Source organism: Lolium perenne, chromosome 6 (genome assembly GCF_019359855.2).
Source record: "Lolium perenne isolate Kyuss_39 chromosome 6, Kyuss_2.0, whole genome shotgun sequence".
Lineage (NCBI taxonomy): Eukaryota > Viridiplantae > Streptophyta > Magnoliopsida > Poales > Poaceae > Lolium > Lolium perenne.
Window position 1 is genome coordinate 174,795,046 of NC_067249.2, and position 20,430 is coordinate 174,815,475.

General features: G+C 41.4%; 1 protein-coding gene across 1 annotated transcript; it reads right to left on the bottom strand.

Annotated features, from left to right (window-relative positions):
- Nucleotides 1-332: 332 nt before the first annotated feature.
- On the bottom strand, nt 333-8,975 carry LOC127306899 (aldehyde dehydrogenase family 3 member F1). Its single transcript, XM_051337604.2, has 10 exons — nt 8,660-8,975; nt 7,808-7,876; nt 7,616-7,712; nt 2,035-2,241; nt 1,788-1,912; nt 1,584-1,688; nt 1,335-1,495; nt 1,155-1,245; nt 921-1,070; nt 333-835 (listed from the first exon to the last, which is right to left on the bottom strand). Exons 1-10 carry the CDS (start codon nt 8,870-8,872, stop codon nt 599-601), a joined length of 1,455 nt encoding a protein of 484 aa, XP_051193564.1. The 5' UTR covers nt 8,873-8,975; the 3' UTR covers nt 333-598.
- Nucleotides 8,976-20,430: the final 11,455 nt, after the last annotated feature.

Genomic DNA, 20,430 nt, shown 5'->3' on the forward strand with positions numbered 1-20,430 from the left:
GGGAAGATAAAGATTATACACCAAAAAAATGAAGCCTCCACGCAATACCTACAAACCCGATAATGGGTAAAGATCATGCCAACAAAGCCTTATGCCCAGAAAAGACGAAATTAGGAGCATATCGAATACCATGAGACGTCCTCTAGACAAAACAAGAGAATTCCTCCAGTTTATCATGCTCTTAGCGAGCATCTCATGTACACATTAGAAATGTCATCGCCACCATCAAACCACTGAGTAATCTTCATGGTTAAGATCCGCGTAAACTCAGCAGATCCTGCGGAGAGCTTAATCCCAAGTATTTTCTCATCGTTCCAGATAAACAACAACGCTAGTAAATTTCTCAAGCTTTGACGAATCATGGTGTCGATAGAAATAGATTACACGATTATTACTTCGTGAAATGGGAGGACCGCCCTCCTCTGGCATCGAAACGATGCACACAGCATTATAGATTACACGATACAACTTTGCAATTGATTCAAGTATAGTATGTAACACTACGATGTATGCAGTCTAAACGCTTTGGTGCATACGGCGTAGCTTCAGCTCTTCAGCTCGACCGGTTGCGGTCTTGTTCTCCAGGTTGTTTCTCTGGTCATCTCCTCAGGCCGATCAGGCCGAGAAGAAGGAGCACGTAGTTCGTGTTGAAGACGTGCCTCAGCATCCCGATCTTGCCGTTATCCCACGGCGGATATCTGAACATGAACTCGATCAGGAAGCTTCTTTTGAACACCGCCTTCTTGTTGCTGAACAGCTCGAAGCTGTACTTTCCGTGGTACTGTCCTGATCCGCTCTGCCCGACGCCGCCAAACGGGAGACCTTCCACAACGTACTGTACCAGCACAACATGTCAGTATAATAACTAGGTGAGGAAGATGAGAAAACCTCAGCTTGTTTTGCAACACAGAACCACATACCTGCACCACAGCGTCGTTGAACGTGACACTCCCGGACGACGTCTCGTTTATAATCCGGCTCTTCAGCTTCTCGTTTCTAGTGAAAGCATAGATCGCCAGCGGTTTCGGCTTAGATCTGACAAACTTCATGCTATCTTCGATCTTCTTTACCTGAAAGCCCACACATACAACCTAAGTTCAGCAGTAGAATCCTTTTAACAAAGAAATGTTGATGATCGTTTCACCAGCGCGTACCGTGATGATCGGCAGAATCGGACCAAATATCTCCTCGGTCATGATGTCAGAATCGAGCGGAGGGTTTAGCAGTATGGTGGGTTCAATTGTCCTGTACCAGTGCACAATCAGCACAATTCAGTTCCCAGCCACAGGAAGCATGTACAGCAGCTTGGAGCCAAAACAGTTTTCAGAACTTACAAGGTTTTCGGGTTCACTGAACCACCGTGCACCACAGAAGCAGCCACCTTACGATCCTTCAGATAGTTGCTTAGCCTCTTAAAGTGCTTTTCGTTCAGGATCCGGGCCATGCAATCTGGTGTAGCGGTGAACCTCTTGACTGTTGATTTCAGTACCTCAATCTTCAGAGGAAAGAAATTAAGGATATATGCAATCTATATGGCATGTGATTCACAATACTGTAGATATAGATATAAGAGTGAACCTAACCAGAGCAGGTGCAAATTCCTCCTCGACCAGGATGTAATCAATGGCAAGACATGCTTGGCCGGCACAAAGGGACCATTTCCCTCCAAATATGCGATTCACTGCAATCTGTGCAGCCAAGAGCCAACACATGAGGTACATTCAGCCTGTCCTGCAATCTGAACAATGTTGCAAAGTGAAAATCGTCAAATGCCCTAAGGAATATACCTGGGTGTCTCTCTTGCTATCTAGCCGATCAATGATGCACGGACATTTCGAGCCCAGTTCAAGCGCGACTGGCGTCAAGTGCTTTGCTGCTTTCGTCAAGATAATGCGCCCTGTACGGGCGCTTCCTGAACCACGCCAATAAAAGACCACATCAGAGAGACATGCACGCAAGAGCAACAAATTGATGTTCTGTGGCCTGTAATTAACTTTGTGCAGGGTTGAGGTGATTTTTAGGGCTTGTAGTCACCTGTGAAGAGGACTTTGTCCCATCTGTGCTCCATTAGCTGCTCTCCAACTTCTGGTCCACCCAAGACAACCTTGACAGCCCTAGGATCCAGGTACTTTGGTAGGTTGCTAGCGAGGAACGCAGCGGTGGCTGGTGCGAACTCAGACGGCTTTACAACCACAGCATTGCCAGCCGCTATGGCGCCGGAGAGTGGCTCCAGAGCCAAACCTACAATGCAACACACCGCCAACCCGGTCAATGTAATTTTTTTTTTCTGAAATAGGAGACAAATTCAAAAAAGTCATTGTGCAACAGGGGTATGAAAGGGTGCAACTGTAAACACTAAGTTTTGGTAATATCATTGACAAACTGTATACATAATTAGACCAAGAACACTAGTAGCGTAGTTGTAAAGCCTGATTTTATGAATGGTGTGGTTTACTACAAAAAAGAATGTTAGACATAATGAACCTTAGCAGTCAGAATTGTACAAATTGTATCCCTTGGGCCATTGCAAGCCCGCTTTAGAATTTTAGTCAACAAGTACTTGACTTATTTCGGAATATTATATTTATGGTAACGATTTATAAGGTGATTTCTTGTTGATAAACATATGAGCACTGTAATGTGTCTACACTAAATACGATGGTTGATGAGTATTGATATATCATACTAGTAATGTGCAGAGCTGTAGAATATGGGGTTTGATAGATCTATCATTACGAGAGCCTTGTGTTTTCTTCTACCATCATGTCATCAGTTGATTATACATACATTCTCTACATTATACCTTAGACTTGAGTCTGTCAGATGATGTTACAATATGGACCGGCTTATTAAGAAGTTGTTGAACACTGTTGTGCAACTAGGTACATATGAAGCTCACTTTTAACTCTCTTGTGATGCATGGGGGGGGGGGGGGGGGGGGACATAGGATTTTACTCGTTGCAACATGGGTGATATGTCTGGACTCCTCGAGTGACTATCCATAAATGTCTGATCATGTTGCTCGTTGTTGAAAAGTTACTCACATATTGGATTATCAGTCAGTATAGTCAAGAAAGAGTGGTAGAGCTATATCAATAATGATGACATATGCATATCATTGTTTAGATAGCTCCACCCCACGTCACTTCTTCCTTCACCGCCAGACTCTGCAAGTACTCCTATAAGGTTATAACCAACATTGATTTGCTTAGATTTAGATTTGGTCGGTAGGGGTTAGAAGTTAGGGTTTTTATCTTGTATGTGTAGATCCAATGTTGCGTAAGTGCTTCTGAGTGATTTGGAATGATCTTGACATGTGTTGATGCTTAGATTTTCCGGTAAGGGTTATTGATTATGGGCTTCATTGGCATGCACCGGTTTATGATTCTGTATAAAGTTATGTTGCACATCTATGTCAATGCCTAGCTTGCAAAGACGCGCATCGCAATGCCATTTCTACGGTAAGCACAACTTCACATTGTCACTGATCACCCTTTATGCCCTTATGACCGATCACCTTGTGACATCCTCACTAATCACCGTTATCACATTGTCACTGATCACCCTTCTCATATTGTCACCAACCAGCACTGGCGCACGGCAGAGGCTGTTGGCGCACAACAAAGAAATCGACGCACGGCAAAGCCTTTCACGTGCAGTTTTGGCACGGCGCACGGCAATGACACGTTGATGTCATAGACATTGTCATGCGATCTTTTCCGTGTGGCTTCGCACGGCAAAGGCTTTGCCATGTGTACATGCTCCTTTGCCGTGCAAATTGTTCATGGCAAAGCCTGATTCTGCCGTAGTGAGCAATGTCACATTGTATGGCAAGGTACCTAAGGCTAATTAGGACACCAAAGTTGTCTACCTCCCACATTACCACTGGGCCTAGAAGATGTGATTCGAAGAACCACCGGAGCAAAAAAGCTTGTCGTGTCGGGCAAGCGAGAGGTGGTGACATTGCTAAAAAGTTGGTCCCTCAATGCATCTACGTTTAGCTGGATGAGGGTGAACTTTGTAGTGTTGTATCAATGGCTTGATCTCTGATGTAATTATTATGAACTGATGGCAGCGATGGGCTGTAAGTTGTCTTTTGAGTCCTGAGAGGGTGTGCACCTCTCATGTATGTAGTATGTAGGGAGCGTGGGAAGCCCCTTATGTTAGCATTCTTAAAATTTAGTGGCCTATTCTTTTTCTTTGGCCTATTCTTAAGTATGATGCCTTAGGTATGTTGCTCGTTGTTAATTGCGTGTTGCTTTAGTTTGGTTGCCTCCGATGAGTGTGTACGAGTGTAGCACTGAGCCACTGAGGTGGTAACATCGCCACTTCTGAAAGAGGCCACCATACCACTCCAATGCACATAACCAAACTTCTATGGTTTGCATCAGCCGCTTCCTTGGTCTATGTGGACGGTATTTTTGTTTTACATTGAAATTGGCATGACGACGCTAGCAAATGCCAGACCATCGTATTTACTGTGTTGGAAGTCTCAATTATTTATTTTCACATTATATAGGTATGTTCCACTGGTTGACACGGCGCACGGCAATGGCACGTTGATATCGTAGACATTGTCATGCGATCTTTTCCGTGTGGCTTCGCACGGCAAAGGCTTTGCCATGTGTACATGCTCCTTTGCCGTGCAAATTGTTCATGGCAAAGCCTGATTCTGCCGTAGTGAGCAATGTCACATTGTATGGCAAGGTACCTAAGGCTAATTAGGACACCAAGGTTGTCTACCTGCCCACATTACCACTGGGCCTAGAAGATGTGATTCCAAGAACCACCGGAGCAAAAAAGCTTGTCGTGTCGGGCAAGCGAGAGGTGGTGACATTGCTAAAAAGTTGGTCCCTCAATGCATCTACGTTTAGCTGGATGAGGGTGAACTTTGTAGTGTTGTATCAATGGCTTGATCTCTGATGTAATTATTATGAACTGATGGCAGCGATGGGCTGTAAGTTGTCTTTTGAGTCCTGAGAGGGTGTGCACCTCTCATGTATGTAGTATGTAGGGAGCGTGGGAAGCCCCTTATGTTAGCATTCTTAAAATTTAGTGGCCTATTCTTTTTCTTTGGCCTATTCTTAAGTATGATGCCTTAGGTATGTTGCTCGTTGTTAATTGCGTGTTGCTTTAGTTTGGTTGCCTCCGATGAGTGTGTACGAGTGTAGCACTGAGCCACTGAGGTGGTAACATCGCCACTTCTGAAAGAGGCCACCATACCACTCCAATGCACATAACCAAACTTCTATGGTTTGCATCAGCCGCTTCCTTGGTTTATGTGGACGGTATTTTTGTTTTACATTGAAATTGGCATGACGACGCTAGCAAATGCCAGACCATCGTATTTACTGTGTTGGAAGTCTCAGTTATTTATTTTCACATTATATAGGTATGTTCCACTGGTTGACACGGCGCACGGCAATGACACGTTGATGTCGTAGACATTGTCATGCGATCTTTTCCGTGTGGCTTCGCACGGCAAAGGCTTTGCCATGTGTACATGCACCTTTGCCGTGCAAATTGTTCATGGCAAAGCCTGATTCTGCCGTAGTGAGCAATGTCACATTGTATGGCAAGGTACCTAAGGCTAATTAGGACACCAAAATTGTCTACCTGCCCACATTACCACTGGGCCTAGAAGATGTGATTCCAAGAACCACCGGAGCAAAAAAGCTTGTCGTGTCGGGCAAGCGAGAGGTGGTGACATTGCTAAAAAGTTGGTCCCTCAATGCATCTACGTTTAGCTGGATGAGGGTGAACTTTGTAGTGTTGTATCAATGGCTTGATCTCTGATGTAATTATTATGAACTGATGGCAGCGATGGGCTGTAAGTTGTCTTTTGAGTCCTGAGAGGGTGTGCACCTCTCATGTATGTAGTATGTAGGGAGCGTGGGAAGCCCCTTATGTTAGCATTCTTAAAATTTAGTGGCCTATTCTTTTTCTTTGGCCTATTCTTAAGTATGATGCCTTAGGTATGTTGCTCGTTGTTAATTGCGTGTTGCTTTAGTTTAGTTGCCTCCGATGAGTGTGTACGAGTGTAGCACTGAGCCACTGAGGTGGTAACATCGCCACTTCTGAAAGAGGCCACCATACCACTCCAATGCACATAACCAAACTTCTATGGTTTGCATCAGCCGCTTCCTTGGTTTATGTGGACGGTATTTTTGTTTTACATTGAAATTGGCATGACGACGCTAGCAAATGCCAGACCATCGTATTTACTGTGTTGGAAGTCTCAGTTATTTATTTTCACATTATATAGGTATGTTCCACTGGTTGACCCCCCCCCCCCCCCCCCCACCACCACCACAATTGCAAAATATAACAAGGTTTTAGACACGAATACATTCCAACATGTATAAATTTGACCTTTCTTAGTATACGATTATGTTCCTTAATGGATAAATAAGAATCAAAAAATTCTTTTCTACAAAATTCCTACGACATTTTTTTTCTCAGCAACACATTTATACAGTTGTTAGGCATAGAGTCATTAGGACAAAGATTAACAAAAGTAACCCACAATATACACGTCCGCTCGCTGCATTTGTTATACAACACCACGCGACATGTATTTGATCAGTTTCAAAGGCAACATGTACTTGTCCTTTATAACCCAACCAATAACTAATATGTGCACTCATAATTATTTGTTTACTGATTTGTCTAAGTGCAACCATGATGATTTACCACATTATGAAGGTCTACTAGTTGTGTTATTTTTAGATATAGTTGTGAGGATCTAACATATATTATATGTTTATGTGCAATTCTTAGAACTAGCGGTTATGGTCTGTTAGGATATTATTATGAAGACTAACTAATGCAACATGTTTATGTACAATAATGAAAATCTAGAAAATGCGATCCATTTAACCAAGATTATGAAAATGTCGCTAATGTGATTTACGCATGAAAACTTATATAGATAAAAAAATTAAAACATGTTTTGGCACAATACCCCTTTCGCTTCAATGAGTAAGACAAGTATACATTTAGTTAAAAGTCAACATCATCTAAATCTAATCAATATTATAGATCAAAACACAAACATTTACGGTACCAAATCAATACTACTCCTAGATTCACCGTAAAGTATAGTTTGATAATATATTTATTCCTTTTGTAGATGTTTATATTTAGTTAAACTTTATAAGTTTTGATTTTGAACTAAATTTAAATAGCTTGCTCACCGGAACTGAGGTAGTAGTAGTACCATAACTCGACATAGGTAGGTCATCCCCGACTAGAGAAAAACACATGCATGTAGCTGGATGTAATGTAATACACCAAATCCACAACTTTGGATTTCATAACTAACATCCATAGGACACACTTCTTCTGGGCAAAATTAATTAGGGCAGCTCAGAAATACTACCTCAATTCTTATTTAACCGACGCACGCCATCACGCCATCACGTGAAACATACATTGGTATGCACCGCTCCGCGTGGATTAAAACGGTACGGAGGGAGTACACTTGTGCTGAATACATAATATATGGCTAAATCAATTAATTTGCGCCGGAGGGACTACTACTATGTCGCAATTTGTCAAAATATGTACTGTATGAATCAACATTTATAGTGTACAACAAAAAAGTTAGTCTCACCTAATGGCAAATTCCAGCAGGAGAATACGAGCACTACGCCGAGCGGCTCGGGCACCACGAGCGCAGTGGCCGGGAATGAAACCAGCGGCGCTTGAACCTGCACTTTACCAAAACAGCAAGTCATTCGCCTATTTGGGAAAATCAGCAGCCTGACTAAAGATTTTGCAGAAACGGGATGTGGCAAGAGCTTGCCTTCTCGGGCGCCGCCCATCTCTCCAGGTTTCTCAGCGTGTGGTTGACGGACTTGACGAGAGCCCCAATCTGAAGACGACCGAAACGAACAACTTCATGAATGGCCAGAAGACAAAACAAGTTTTAGACTATGCGTGGAGTTTTGAATAAAAGTATTGTTTTCATTAGATTATGTTAGGATTTTGGTAGCCGCCTTCTTGTTGGTTTCCCCTCAATGAAGATGGCATCGTATGCAATAAGTGATCTTCGGACTTTCGTTCGGCGACGAGATCTTCTTCCCGGCGTCAATGGTGGTGTTGAACAATCACAACTTTTTAGGTATGGGTCTTCGGATCTTGCTTCGCCAGATCGATTTTGGATCTTTTGTCGTTGTTGCCGCGAGGAGGATTATCCTCGCAGTTTTTGTCCCGGCTGCTACGTCCTCGACAATGGTGATTCGTACTCTCGGCTCTCCATCGACGACGACAAAGCTAGTTAGTTATTATTCCCTGATATACTGGTGTTGGTACTCTTGCCGATGTTGTATGACTGCTTTAATGGTTGCGTGCGTGCACGCAGTCTTGGCATTGCGGCTCAAAAAATTATGGGAGAACTTTCGTCGGTATCTACAGGTCTATGGTTCGTTATGTATCTTTGGCTGCCTTCACAAGAGTACAAGATTGTGTTCTGGAAGAAGAAAGAAATTGAAGACCTCGAAGATTTATTACTATCTTTTAGACTTTATTTTGTAATCGTTGGAGTCAGTTCATGTATCTCTACCATGTACTATTTGTTACTATGAATATATGTGGTATTGATTGTCAGAAAAAAAAAGTTTTAGACAGACTCGAACTGAAATAAGCACGTACGTACCTCGTCTCTGTAGGATTCAGCACGGTGCTTGCCGAGGTCATCGCGAAGCACGTCGAACATCTCCTCCTCCTTCTCGGTGAGGAGCCTGATGATCCCCTTGAGCTGCGAGCGCCGCCACGCCAGGTCCTTGGTGATGCCGCTCTCGCACACCTCCTGCAGGCCGGTCACCAGGCTGCCGAAGCCATGGCGGGGCTTCTCGGGCATGCTTCCCATGGAGACAGACAGGCGGAGGAGCTAGCTGCTCACCAAGTGCGCACGTTGTGGAGGTTAACTTGCGGCATGACGCGCCACGCGGACTGTGTTAAATAGCGTGGAGGAAGGGCCGCCGGACCGGCGCCGGCCGGCCGTGTGGTTGAGATACAGCGCGCCGTTCATAAATGGGTGGTTCATTGTCACGTTGGAACAGTTGGGCTGCAGATGACTAGGTGCTTCACTGTCAATTTAAATCCGCAACAAGATGACTAGGACCAGCTACAATTTATCGTCCAGTTCCGTAGCTACATCACCAGTTCATCACCTTCTCTGTCTCCTAAACGAGCCCAAAATCAAGCCGCCCCGAGGCTCCGACCCGTCATGATCACAAAGTAATTGGGCCTCGGGAAGTAGTTCCAGCTGCCACATGACCAAGAGCACCTCTCTCTCTCTGTGTTATAAGTATCCTCTCGTTCGGCGCCATGGATGACAAAATTCTTGCCCGGTTGACGCATGGTCGTTTTCTATCCATATATCCTTGCATTGAACCAACCGTTATGATGCTGTTCTCCTTAATTCTGATGATGATGATGGTCTGAATAATTGCTAACTACTACTATACTATTCGGTTTCAAAAAGTAATTGCTAACTACCCATTCAATATTTTAGATGGAGCTTATTTTCATCATGAAGGGTTGACACTTGACATTAGGCTGACATTTTCTCTTATTTTTTCAAGCTAGTACTAGGATAATCTGCTTTAAGACTTATCTCCCGTTATATTTCTCATAGTGAAACCCGGCCCTGTTTGAGTCGTATCGAAAAAAATGCTAATTTTCATGTCCTATTCTCTCTCTTTTTTTTTTGGAAAATTTAGGTTTATTTGTTTTACCATCGCAATCTAGTTCTACCAAATTTCTGTGATTCTTTCTCCATAAATTTGCTGCTGGTAGATCTGGTTGATTGATTGGTAAGTAGCAATTTGTTACTTCACATCTTACTGAAATGCTTATGTTGTATTTTCTCTTGCTATTCATGTGTAGATGTGATGCTTCAGTTTGATTGGTGGTACTAATTTGAACCGACTACTGTCTAGTTCCAAGACCCAAAGAAAGTAGGATTCGACTCCTGCCATTTTGTTTTGTTTTGTTTTGAGGATGCCGGTCTACTCCTGTACATTTTGACATCATCTACCTCTGTTTTGAGAGCAGTTTACACTTCTCATAGTTTCTGTTCATTGTTGCATTTCAGAGCAGTTTACAGTTCATTTGAGTGTGCAATTCAGAATTCGTAGCCCAGGTTCAGAGCTTGCAGGTTCAAAGTTTGGAGTTCAGTTTGCTGTCAATGTAGACGTCTAGTTTGCGGCATATGCAAACATCCGCAACCTGTAGCCGACAACGTGTGAATGATAAATATTTTTGGTAGGAGCAAAGGTTAACTGAAATGAAACTTTATTTTTGGGCTGAACTGAATTGAAACTTGACCTCACTCGTCTTTTTTTTTTTTTTTTTGCGAGAACCTCACTTGTCAATAAGTCATTACAATCACGCCCAGATTGTTTCTCTCTTGCTGAATGTACAAAATGTTACACACAACTTGCTGCTCTGCTGATCCTAATGTTCTTGCCTTCAGATTTCCATGAAAGAACTCCTGAGAGCGTCAACTTAGAGAGGAAGTTGGTGGAGTCGATGAGCTCATTGTCGAGGACTCCTGGAGGCGTAAAGTTCGTGGGGGCTAAACCTAGGTATTGTTTGACGTGAAAGGCTCTGTGTTGCATCTGAACTTTGTCCTCGTAGCCATCTTCTTCGTTATACGCAAGTCTACCACTCAACTGATGTGAACAATGTTAGTTATTGTACCATTTGTGGTTTGATGTTGTGGTAAACTGTAATGGAATTGCATAGCTGGATCGGTGTGCTTGGATCATTTGCATGGTTGGATCAATTTGCTTGAACTGTAATCAACTCGCATGTAATTGGTTTTATTCGGCTACAGGCGGCGGCCCTCGGTGGTTGCTGCCGGCGGCGGTCATGGTTGCAGCCGGCGGCGGTGCGGCCAGGGCCTGATCTGGGCCCGGGACGGACTACGGTTTCGCGGCTGTCGGGGGCTGCGGTGTAGCCTGCTGGCTCCAGCATCCCAGGGCCGTTCGTCCTGCCGGATCTTCGGTGTGACGGGCGGCGAGGATGGCCATTTGCGTGGGGGATCGTCCTACATAAAGGCGGCGGTCCTAGGATTTCTCACGCGCCAAGACGAAGACCTTCTGGATGCTGATCCATCTTCATCTAGCCGGAGTGATGAGTTCAGGAAGGCTCCACCGGCGAATGAAACAGTGCATCTTTTGTCTGGAGTTTGCTAGATCGGGTGGTATTCGGTCGCTCACACCCATACTTTTATTCCGATCATTTGGTTCTGGAGGGAGCGACGCGAAGCGCTGTTCATTGTTGACACTAATTGGCTTGGTCCATGGTGAAGTCAGAGGAAGAGAATATCATGAAGGCCGGATTGGAGGACTAGTTAAGGGAGGTTCAAGTCTTCGCGATGTTGAGGGGCTTGCTTGGTGTCCGGGTTGTGCAGCAGTGGTATGATAGTGGGGGTGGGGGGGGGGGGGGGCAGCACAGGTGAAGTTCAGAGTCCTACCTTTCAGGATGAAAACCCAATATCTGGCCTTAACTGGTTGTGCATGATAATGACCTTGTTGGAGGCAGGGGGGCAGCACAGGTGAAGTTCAGAGTCCTACCTTTCAGGATGAAAACCCAATATCTGGCCTTAACTGGTTGTGCATGATAATGACCTTGTTGGAGGCATTGTTTTGAGAGCGGGGACTATCTTCAGGGTGAAAACTAAGATCTTTGATCGGGCGACGACGACGCTGGTGTACTGTTGTGGTGACCCGGCATACCACTGCATGGTGTAGTATGCAAGTCTGATATAACACCAATGAAACACCGTTCCACTAGTATTATATCGCTCAGAGTGGTACAACAGAAACATATGCGGGTCCAAGGCATGTCTATAGAATTACAACAATGACTCTGTTACATAAGATCATCACAGCCTCCTACTTTACAATGAGGTAAAACTGCAGATAACTCCAGAAGAACGACTCGTAGTCTAATCCTATCACGAACTCTATTTGTAGAGTATTTAACTAGCTACAGAGGCTAAGAATAGATTCTAGCTAATTAGGAGCTAGGTTTAGGAAGCTAGTTCCCTTCTATGGCTAAACTAGGTTTTCTCCTTGATGGATGTGGTATCTGACTCCTCTGACAGGGTCCTGTTTCTGGAAGTAGATGTTGACTCCTCGTTCTTCGAGTTGTACTGTAGATCCTCCTTCGATGCCTCCATATCTAAGCAGGGGATTTAAGAGTGGGATGAGTACGAGCGTACTCAACAAGTTCATTATAGGAAAGAGGTGTTTAATGCACTAGCTACGGCATTAGACCAGAAAGTCTAATACCAATGCAAGTTTTCATAACCATTTCTTCAAAAGGTTGCTTTTATTCAGAAGAACTATGTCCGTCAGCCTTCACCGGTTTACTAGAACTTCATGGAGCTCCTTTCCGGCCGCGTTCGCAGTTCCATATCCCGGAACAGGGAGTGACAGGTCACGGTTCTTTACACTCTGCAGAGGTGTGTTGCTTTACCCATAAGAGATCTTAACCTTGGTGCCAACCAAGCTGCAGGCTTGTCCACACTTCCTATGGTGTGAGGCCCGGTATAAGGTCTAGCCAATCATGTTCCTCCGCTACCTCGAACACCCACCCTTTGTTGCATGCCCCGACCCTGGGTCCTCGCCGGTCCCATTATTCCCACTCACGGGTGGACCCCGACCACGACGACAGTTTGGGATCGAACCAAACTCCTTCGCCGGTAGCTGCAACCCATCATAGACCGCAATACCGTGGGGACTTAAGGCTTCCCCAGCCAACCGCTTGCTCTTCGAGCGACAAGTGTCTACGGACTATGCCGTGGGGACTTAAGGCTTCCCCAGCCAACCGCTTGCCCTGACAAATACAAGTGTCTACGGTAAAGCGCATCCGTTGATGAACGAGAGGTGGAAACACTTTTGACTACTCCGTCCCACTCCGGATCTTATGGTTAACACGGGTATTACGGCACAAGAATCACTGGCGACATTTGTTGTTTAATCCTAGATGGATATAAGCCCGTGCAATGGAACCTCCACCATATCAACACAATCCATGGTTCCATTGCCCACCACATAGTCATATTCATAGTTATGAAAGTAGTGGTTTTGATTTTTATGCAATAGTGATAACCATAATACTTTGCAAGTAATTTGATAGAAATACTCAAATGACATGAGCAAGTGATGAACTTGCCTTTCTTGGCTGCAAGATTATGCAGACAAGGTCTTCGATGCGTAATAACTCCAAATTCTGAAATAGCATCATCGTCCGGTAAGGACGATGTTTAAAAGATTGGCAAGTATGCAATAATGCATAAGAATGAGATGCAATCGCTCTAAGCGTGACCTAACCCCGATGATTTAGGATCAGTAAGTTGTAATGATTGGTTCAGGGTGTGTTGCACTTTTAGAGTGATTCACATACAAGGTTCTTATTGAGGTGTGATTACTTGGTATTATAAACAGGTAGTTAATAGAGCATAATAATCAATTGAGCAGACAAAGAATGATAATTGGCATAATGTTAACAAATAAAGAACAGTGGTCAATTTTAGTACTATATGGAATGGTTGATGATTAATTATCATATACTTTAAAAGAATAACTTTGAAAGAACATGTTCTTTAATAAAGAACAAGTATGATAATTAGGTTGAGGGGGTTCTATGGTTGACTATGGTTTCAGTTAGTTTCTGGAGTAAGTATTAGATGGATCACAACATAGTTGGATTCATCAATAACTAAAACTTGTAGGGTTGAGTTAAGCCTAAGCATCTTGAGCAATTTATTAAAAATAGTTGCTATCAAGGTTGGTATACCTTGCTGGTGATAACTGGTTATTAGCTATAGGTCCTATTAGGTAGGATTGATGATGATTCCTTATTTTCTTCAAAAGAATAACTTTTGAAGAACATACTTCTTAAATAATAAGAAGTATCTCGATTAGGTTTAAGGTTGTCTAGGTTTTGCTATTGGATTTACTAAGTAAGAAATAGTTGACTCCTAAGTGGGATGATAAATAATTATCTTACACTAATAGGGTTTAGTGGAGTATGGTTAGGTAATGCAAGATAGTAAGCATGGTTGCTATTTGGGTTCATCACAATGGTGTGATGCTAAGCATGGATGAATAAGGATGATGGTCTTGACAGTAGAAGCTAGGGTTTAAATTTGGTTGATCCTACTTGATCAACTAGGTTTAGAGATATGCATACAAGGAATACTGAATTGCTAGTGATAGGGTTCTACATTTTATGTGGACATAGGTATGTCTTTTAGTTGCTAATGATGGCTCTATGATTTGAAATAAAGTACCATGATCACATGTTCTAACCTAGGGTTTAGGTTAGAAGCAATTTAGGTTTCATATTGATTATTGGAACTAGGGTTTGGTGCATAGTTGAATTAGGGTTTTAGGGTTTTAGGAGTCACATGAAATGATGAGGTTATCACTTTGTTTCTAATGGAACTAGGGTTTCCTAATTACCCTATAATTCTTGGATTAATAACTTCATTATCAAGTTGAAGTTATTAATAAGTTTGAAATAAAAATAATATTGGACTTGACATTTTATTATTTTTAATGAATTTAATAATTAAGGTAATTATTAATTATGGTTTAAATCCCTCTAATAAGGATTTAACAAAATAATGAATAAAGAAAATTACTTTTAATGTTTTCTTTATTCATGTACTGGTTCTTATTTAATTTGAAAAGTTTTTTACTAATTATTGAATTTTACTTGAATTTATAATTAAAAGAAAAGGCTTAAACAACAAGTATTAAATGATTAAATTTTTATTAAAAATAAAAATTTCATTTTATATTTTTATTGGATAGTATTTACTTTTACAAGAATTTTGATGTCTTATTCTTATTTTTCTGAGTTAATATGATTTTTCTATAAATTTTTAAAGTTGCAGTAATTATTGAATTGGAAAATAAAACGAAATGACTAAACCTACCCGGGCTTCACACCCACAGAGACACTGACTGGTGGGCCCGTGGTCCATGTCAGCAGCCACGTTGGCGTGGACCAAGTCCAACTGCTGACCAGGACAGGAACACGTCGCCGGCGAGCATGACGGTGACGGTTCCGGCGCTACAGGGCTCCCGCTACCCTACCGAGGTGTGCGTTCGAATCACCTCGACGTGATGAGACGGAGGAGCGGCGCCAGTGACCAAATGGTCACCGAAATCGGCGACGGCGAATGGTGCTGCGGCGGTGCCAGCCCGGCGAGCTTCAATTTCGAGCTAGGGTTGTCTATTCTACGCAATAAGGGATGCTAGAGATGCGCAGGCTCACCTCAAAGCTGATAGACTGCTCGAGGAAGACGGGGGTGGTCGGAGTTGAGCTCGTGGACATGATTTCCGGTGGGTTCCGACGAAAGGGAACGGGCAAATTCTCCCGATTGAGCACGCCGTTCCTCGATTCCTTGTGGGGGATGGGCAAGAAGAGCACGGTGGTGACGACGGTGACTTCAGCTTGACCTGGGGAGGTCTCCACCGCCGGCGATTGAGGATGGCCGGGACAGCTAGGTTTTCGGTTTGGGAAAATTTAGCAGAGGAGGAAGAAACTCGGGAACGAGAGGTCGTCGCGAGCCTTTATACAACGCCAGGGCGTGCCTCGTCACGGCGACGGTCGAGGAGAAGCTGCCAGCGCGAGGGAGAAATTCTTCACGGCGTCGTGCTGCCCTCCAGCACACGGTGACGATGAGGACGACCCCTCCTCACGAAGATATTTCATCGAAGGGGTATTGGGCTGCTAAGTGGTGCTGGGCCATGGGCTGCTGTTGGGCTCGGTGGCTTGTGGTGCTGGGCTGCTCGGCCAGGTAAGTATTTCCCTCATTTTTTTCTCTGTTTTCATTTTTCCTATTGTATATTTTCTATTTTAGCTCAAATTTGAATTCAATTCTATTTGCAGATATTTTTAATTATGCTAATCCATTCAAGATTTAGTATACTGACTATTGTTTGACTATTTTATTTGAATTCATATCTTATATTAGATTATTTCTATATTTGTGAACTTATTCAAAATAACCTTTAAATATAAACTTATATCTTTGTTTTAATTCACTTTCTATTATGCAATCAATTCTGTTTAGAATTATGAGAGTGGGTACTTTCATCTCAAAGTAATTCAGAGATTGTTATTATGTCTTGGTTTCCATTTGAGGAATTAATCACTTGCATATTAATTTATGTGAGCAACATTTTATTAGGGCTTTATGATTTCTATTACAACCCCCTTGTAAAGTTAATGTTATTATTATCTTTGAAAGGATCTAGGGTAGGTATTGTTCCATCATGGTTGTGCTTGGTTACCAAAATAAATAGTTGATCACTACATATATGGTTTGAACCATATAATGTAGCACAGGGTTTTTCTTATGTTCAAGAATTGAAGCATAAGATTTTAATTAGTGAGCAATTCTAGGGTTATAAGCATATTCACCTAATGGCACATGGTTTGGAATTTAGTTGTGGCTTAGTTTATATTATGATCACCATAGTGATTCATAAACTAGGGTTGAGGTTTAATTCTAGGTTGTGAGATGAGATGACACCCTATTGCATGTGCTAAGGTTAATCTCCCCTAACCATGACAAGGTGATGGCTTCATTAACATTTTATGTTCTCCTTTAGTTACTAAGATATTGAGAATTGGTTTTATCCTCTACTAATTAACTTCTATTACTATCCTCAATTTATCATTAAAGAATCTTAAGTTGTGATAGTTCTTTTTATAGTTAACTTTGGTCATATGGATGGATGGTTTCTCACTATATTAAGTATGGAGTTTGACTCTAAGGTTTTCTTATGTTTCTTAGGTGAAGAATAAGTGGAATGTAGATGTGGTAGGATTCTACTTATGCTCACCAAGTGACTCACAAGCTAAGTTTAGGATATAAGCCTAGGGTTGCTTACTAGTTACCTCCCTATAATTTCATGTGGTGAATGATATCTACTTATCTTATTAAGATTTAACTTATCCTCACATACCTCAAGTGTATGATCATGGATTAGACATGATCAACTTGTTCCTAATACCACTACCTCAAGTTCTTAGGGTTTATGATCATTACCCAATTGGTAATGATCAAAGGTTTGGCTTCCTTAAGTATCTCTTATGAACTAGTTTCTCACTTCCAAGATCAAGTGTTGTCTTGAATAGCAAGGGTATAGTACTTCTCTTATAATTCCTTAGGTGGACATGGTCATGGTTACCTCATTAGATTTATATCCCAGGAGAATGCCTGAGATAATTACTTATGATTCTTCTCAAGGAATGATGATATAATCATCCTGATGATTGGTTAATTATCTCCCTAAGGTTCAAGTGTTACCTCAACTACTTATGTGTAACTCCATAGCTTGATCCCTCTCATATAAGAATAGTTATTCTAGGGTTTATGGTGTACTCCTAATATTTATTTAAGTAGCTAAGTTAAAGATTCAATTGTCTAACTTAGTTGGATTAGTTTGCTCCTTACTTTATCAGTTCATGGATATCATCTTATTCCATGGGATATTAGGTTATCTCACCACTCCAAGGGAAATGGTTTACAACCTAATACTTTAGTTCAATGATTGTCCTAAAGTCTTAAATAGGTAAAGCTAAGAGTGGTATGAATGGTCTCACTCATTTGGGAAGGACTTGAATGATACTCTAGGGTTCCTCTTGAAGATGATGATTTGAATACTTGGATGTATATCCAAGGTTTAGCTCAAGGTTTGTTATTGCTCCTCGAATAAATACTATAGAACTCTCACCTCTCTAGGTTTGATGTGTAATAACTTGGAATGGAGAAGAATATCTATTTCTGGAGTGGATCTTCTTGTTATAACTCCAATGTTGAAGTGGAGTGAATACCCTGAGGTTTCATGGTAGAATTATGGATTAGTTTTAAGACAGGGAGAAGATAGTCAAGAATGGTTTCTCCATTTTATTGTTACTTGGTTTGTACTTGAATAGATGTTCTTATGTTAAGGCAAGGATTAGCATATTATGATCTTTAATAAGATCAAGTAATTGATCCTTGATTAATAAGTTATTGTGTTGGTTGTAATTCCATTTGATCTAACCCTTGAGATCAAATCATCTGTACCCAAGACAAGGTTTTAACAAAGTCACATTGAGGTTTATAGCACTTGACTTGATGAGCTACTTCAATTCCACCAAGGTCAAGTGAAACTTCAGTTACTGTGACTGTTTTACTTTAAAGCGCGAAAATTCCCCAGATTTTCTATGCATGAATGCAATGCACACATCTGTTTCCTCTATTTTTGTAACCCCAATACCTGGGATATTACAGTCTCTACCCCTTAAACTAAACTTCGTCCTCGAAGTTTGATCTCTCTCACGTTTTCGGAGTGTGGATCTGGCTTGTGCAGACTATATCTTTTCTCGAACTCCGTATTGATCTTATTGGATATAATTGAATATATCCCTTGTCCAGATTCTTCCTGGAATCCATTATGGTTTGTCTCTGAACCATGGTTCTTACTTTGATTCATTGATTTCTTCCAACTCCATATGCTTGTTTCCTTTCTCATTGAAGAATCAATGATGGGACTTTTTCTGATGCTGCTAGTCTTAATTGAGGATTAATGGGATAACATTCTCCTATTTGATAAAATAGGTCTTTGTTTTCCCTTACTACCAAAACTGCAATAATGGTACTAAGTAAGGTACTAAACATGGAATGGTCGTGATGGTTTATTTTCCTAAGAATGGATTAGACTAATTTAGTCCATCCAATCATGGTTTATAGTTGACACCTATATTTATTTTTGGTTATTTAGGTTCCATGAAAGGAATCATTCTATTAGTCTTTGATATTAGTATGTTCAATCTTCTTCGATATTTGGCCTTTTTGAGCTGTATTTTGTCTATGGTATTTCCTTCATCCAACTTCATTAACCTTAGATTACTTGAGCTATCGAACTGTTGAGTAAATATTACTCACTTGCTCAAGTTATAGTCCACTTCTAACTTCCTCGAGGTGTAAACCTCGGCTTCTGGCCTGACATCCTTCTGAAAGTAGTGTTCGATAATCTTATGAAAATAAGATCGAACTTCCTCTCAGTTCAGACCTTCCGCTTATATCAAGCTTAAAGTAATGAGTCATTATAAATCCAACTCAATCTTTACTCTACCCCTTAGGGTTTTCTTATGATTAAAATATTGATCTAGGTCTAGCTTAGGGTTTGCACTTCTTTTAAGGTCTTGCGAAGAATATTTGTGGTGTATCCACTCAATTGTGGACATCCAATGTTAATTCTTCGACTAGATGATTATAGGTCACTGTTATTTGGCTAACGAAATTTTATTTGTTCACAACTTCTTGATACAAATAATCCAATGGTGGACTACTTGATACCAATTGTGGCTATTTGTTATTAAAAATGTACTCTATTATAGGTTCTGATTAACTGGTCAGGACATCCTCTACTTTATCTCGTAGTATTGATCCTATACAAATTGTGGTCTTTTGATACCAACTATGGTCTTCTTATATCAGCTATGATTTCATATATCATCTTCCTTCATTCAGGGTTTATTTTGCAAGAGAACCACTAACTGACACTATGAATATAGTATCCGAAGTGATTTCCCATGCATTCCCTCTTCTGTAATAACTATGGATCTGCTTCAGCTTCACCATAATCACCTTCATGCTTCTTTCATACTAAAGTACTCCTCTGTTGAGGTAAATCATGAGTTTTTTATTGGTACTTCCTTCTAAATATTGTGGTTGCTTCCCACAACTTTGTTTCCTTTATCTGATGAACCTTCATCTTGTCTTCAGAATCTTCAGAATTCGTCACTTCCTCACACGAATACCATTACCCTCTAGATCTTTAACATCAAGTAGGAACTTGATATTGCAACATGCATTTGCATATCAAAGTCTAACTTCATGTATGGATCTAGTCAAACAATGAAAATCCAATAAAAATCCAAGAAGATTCAGCTTTGTGCTTATAATACACACCATCATAAGCCTGACTAATGATAGTTGAGTAAGACATCTCTAAACATCAGGCTCTGATGTGTAGTATATAACACCACATAAATTAGGTTTATATCGTGATACTTAGCGCGAGTATATAGGATTCTACTATTTGTCTCAACATTTACCTTAATTGCACATTTGCAATGAGGTAAACTTGAAACAAAGTGGTTTGGGATGGTTAAGGTTAACCTAATTTTCTCTGGAAGTACTACTTAACTTCCATTTTGTTGAGGACTATCTCACATAATATGTCTAGGTTCTATCATCATTATTCTAGACACATAACTATTGGAATATAGCTCCTATACTTCCAAGTTATTGTACCATAAGGCTATGGTTCTGATGTGCTTGGCACACTTCCCATGGTTTTGGAATACAATTCTTGCACTACTGTCTGGCTTCTTCTT

Bases quoted from the DNA above. Each gene is read 5' to 3' on its own strand.
- LOC127306899 (XM_051337604.2), bottom strand. From the start codon at position 8,872: ATGGGAAGCATGCCCGAGAAGCCCCGCCATGGCTTCGGCAGCCTGGTG. The intron at 1,496-1,583 runs GTTAGGTTCACT...TTTCCTCTGAAG, and splicing joins AGGAATTTGCACCTGCTCTG to ATTGAGGTACTGAAATCAAC. The intron at 1,071-1,154 runs GTACGCGCTGGT...GTGGGCTTTCAG, and splicing joins CGATTCTGCCGATCATCACG to GTAAAGAAGATCGAAGATAG.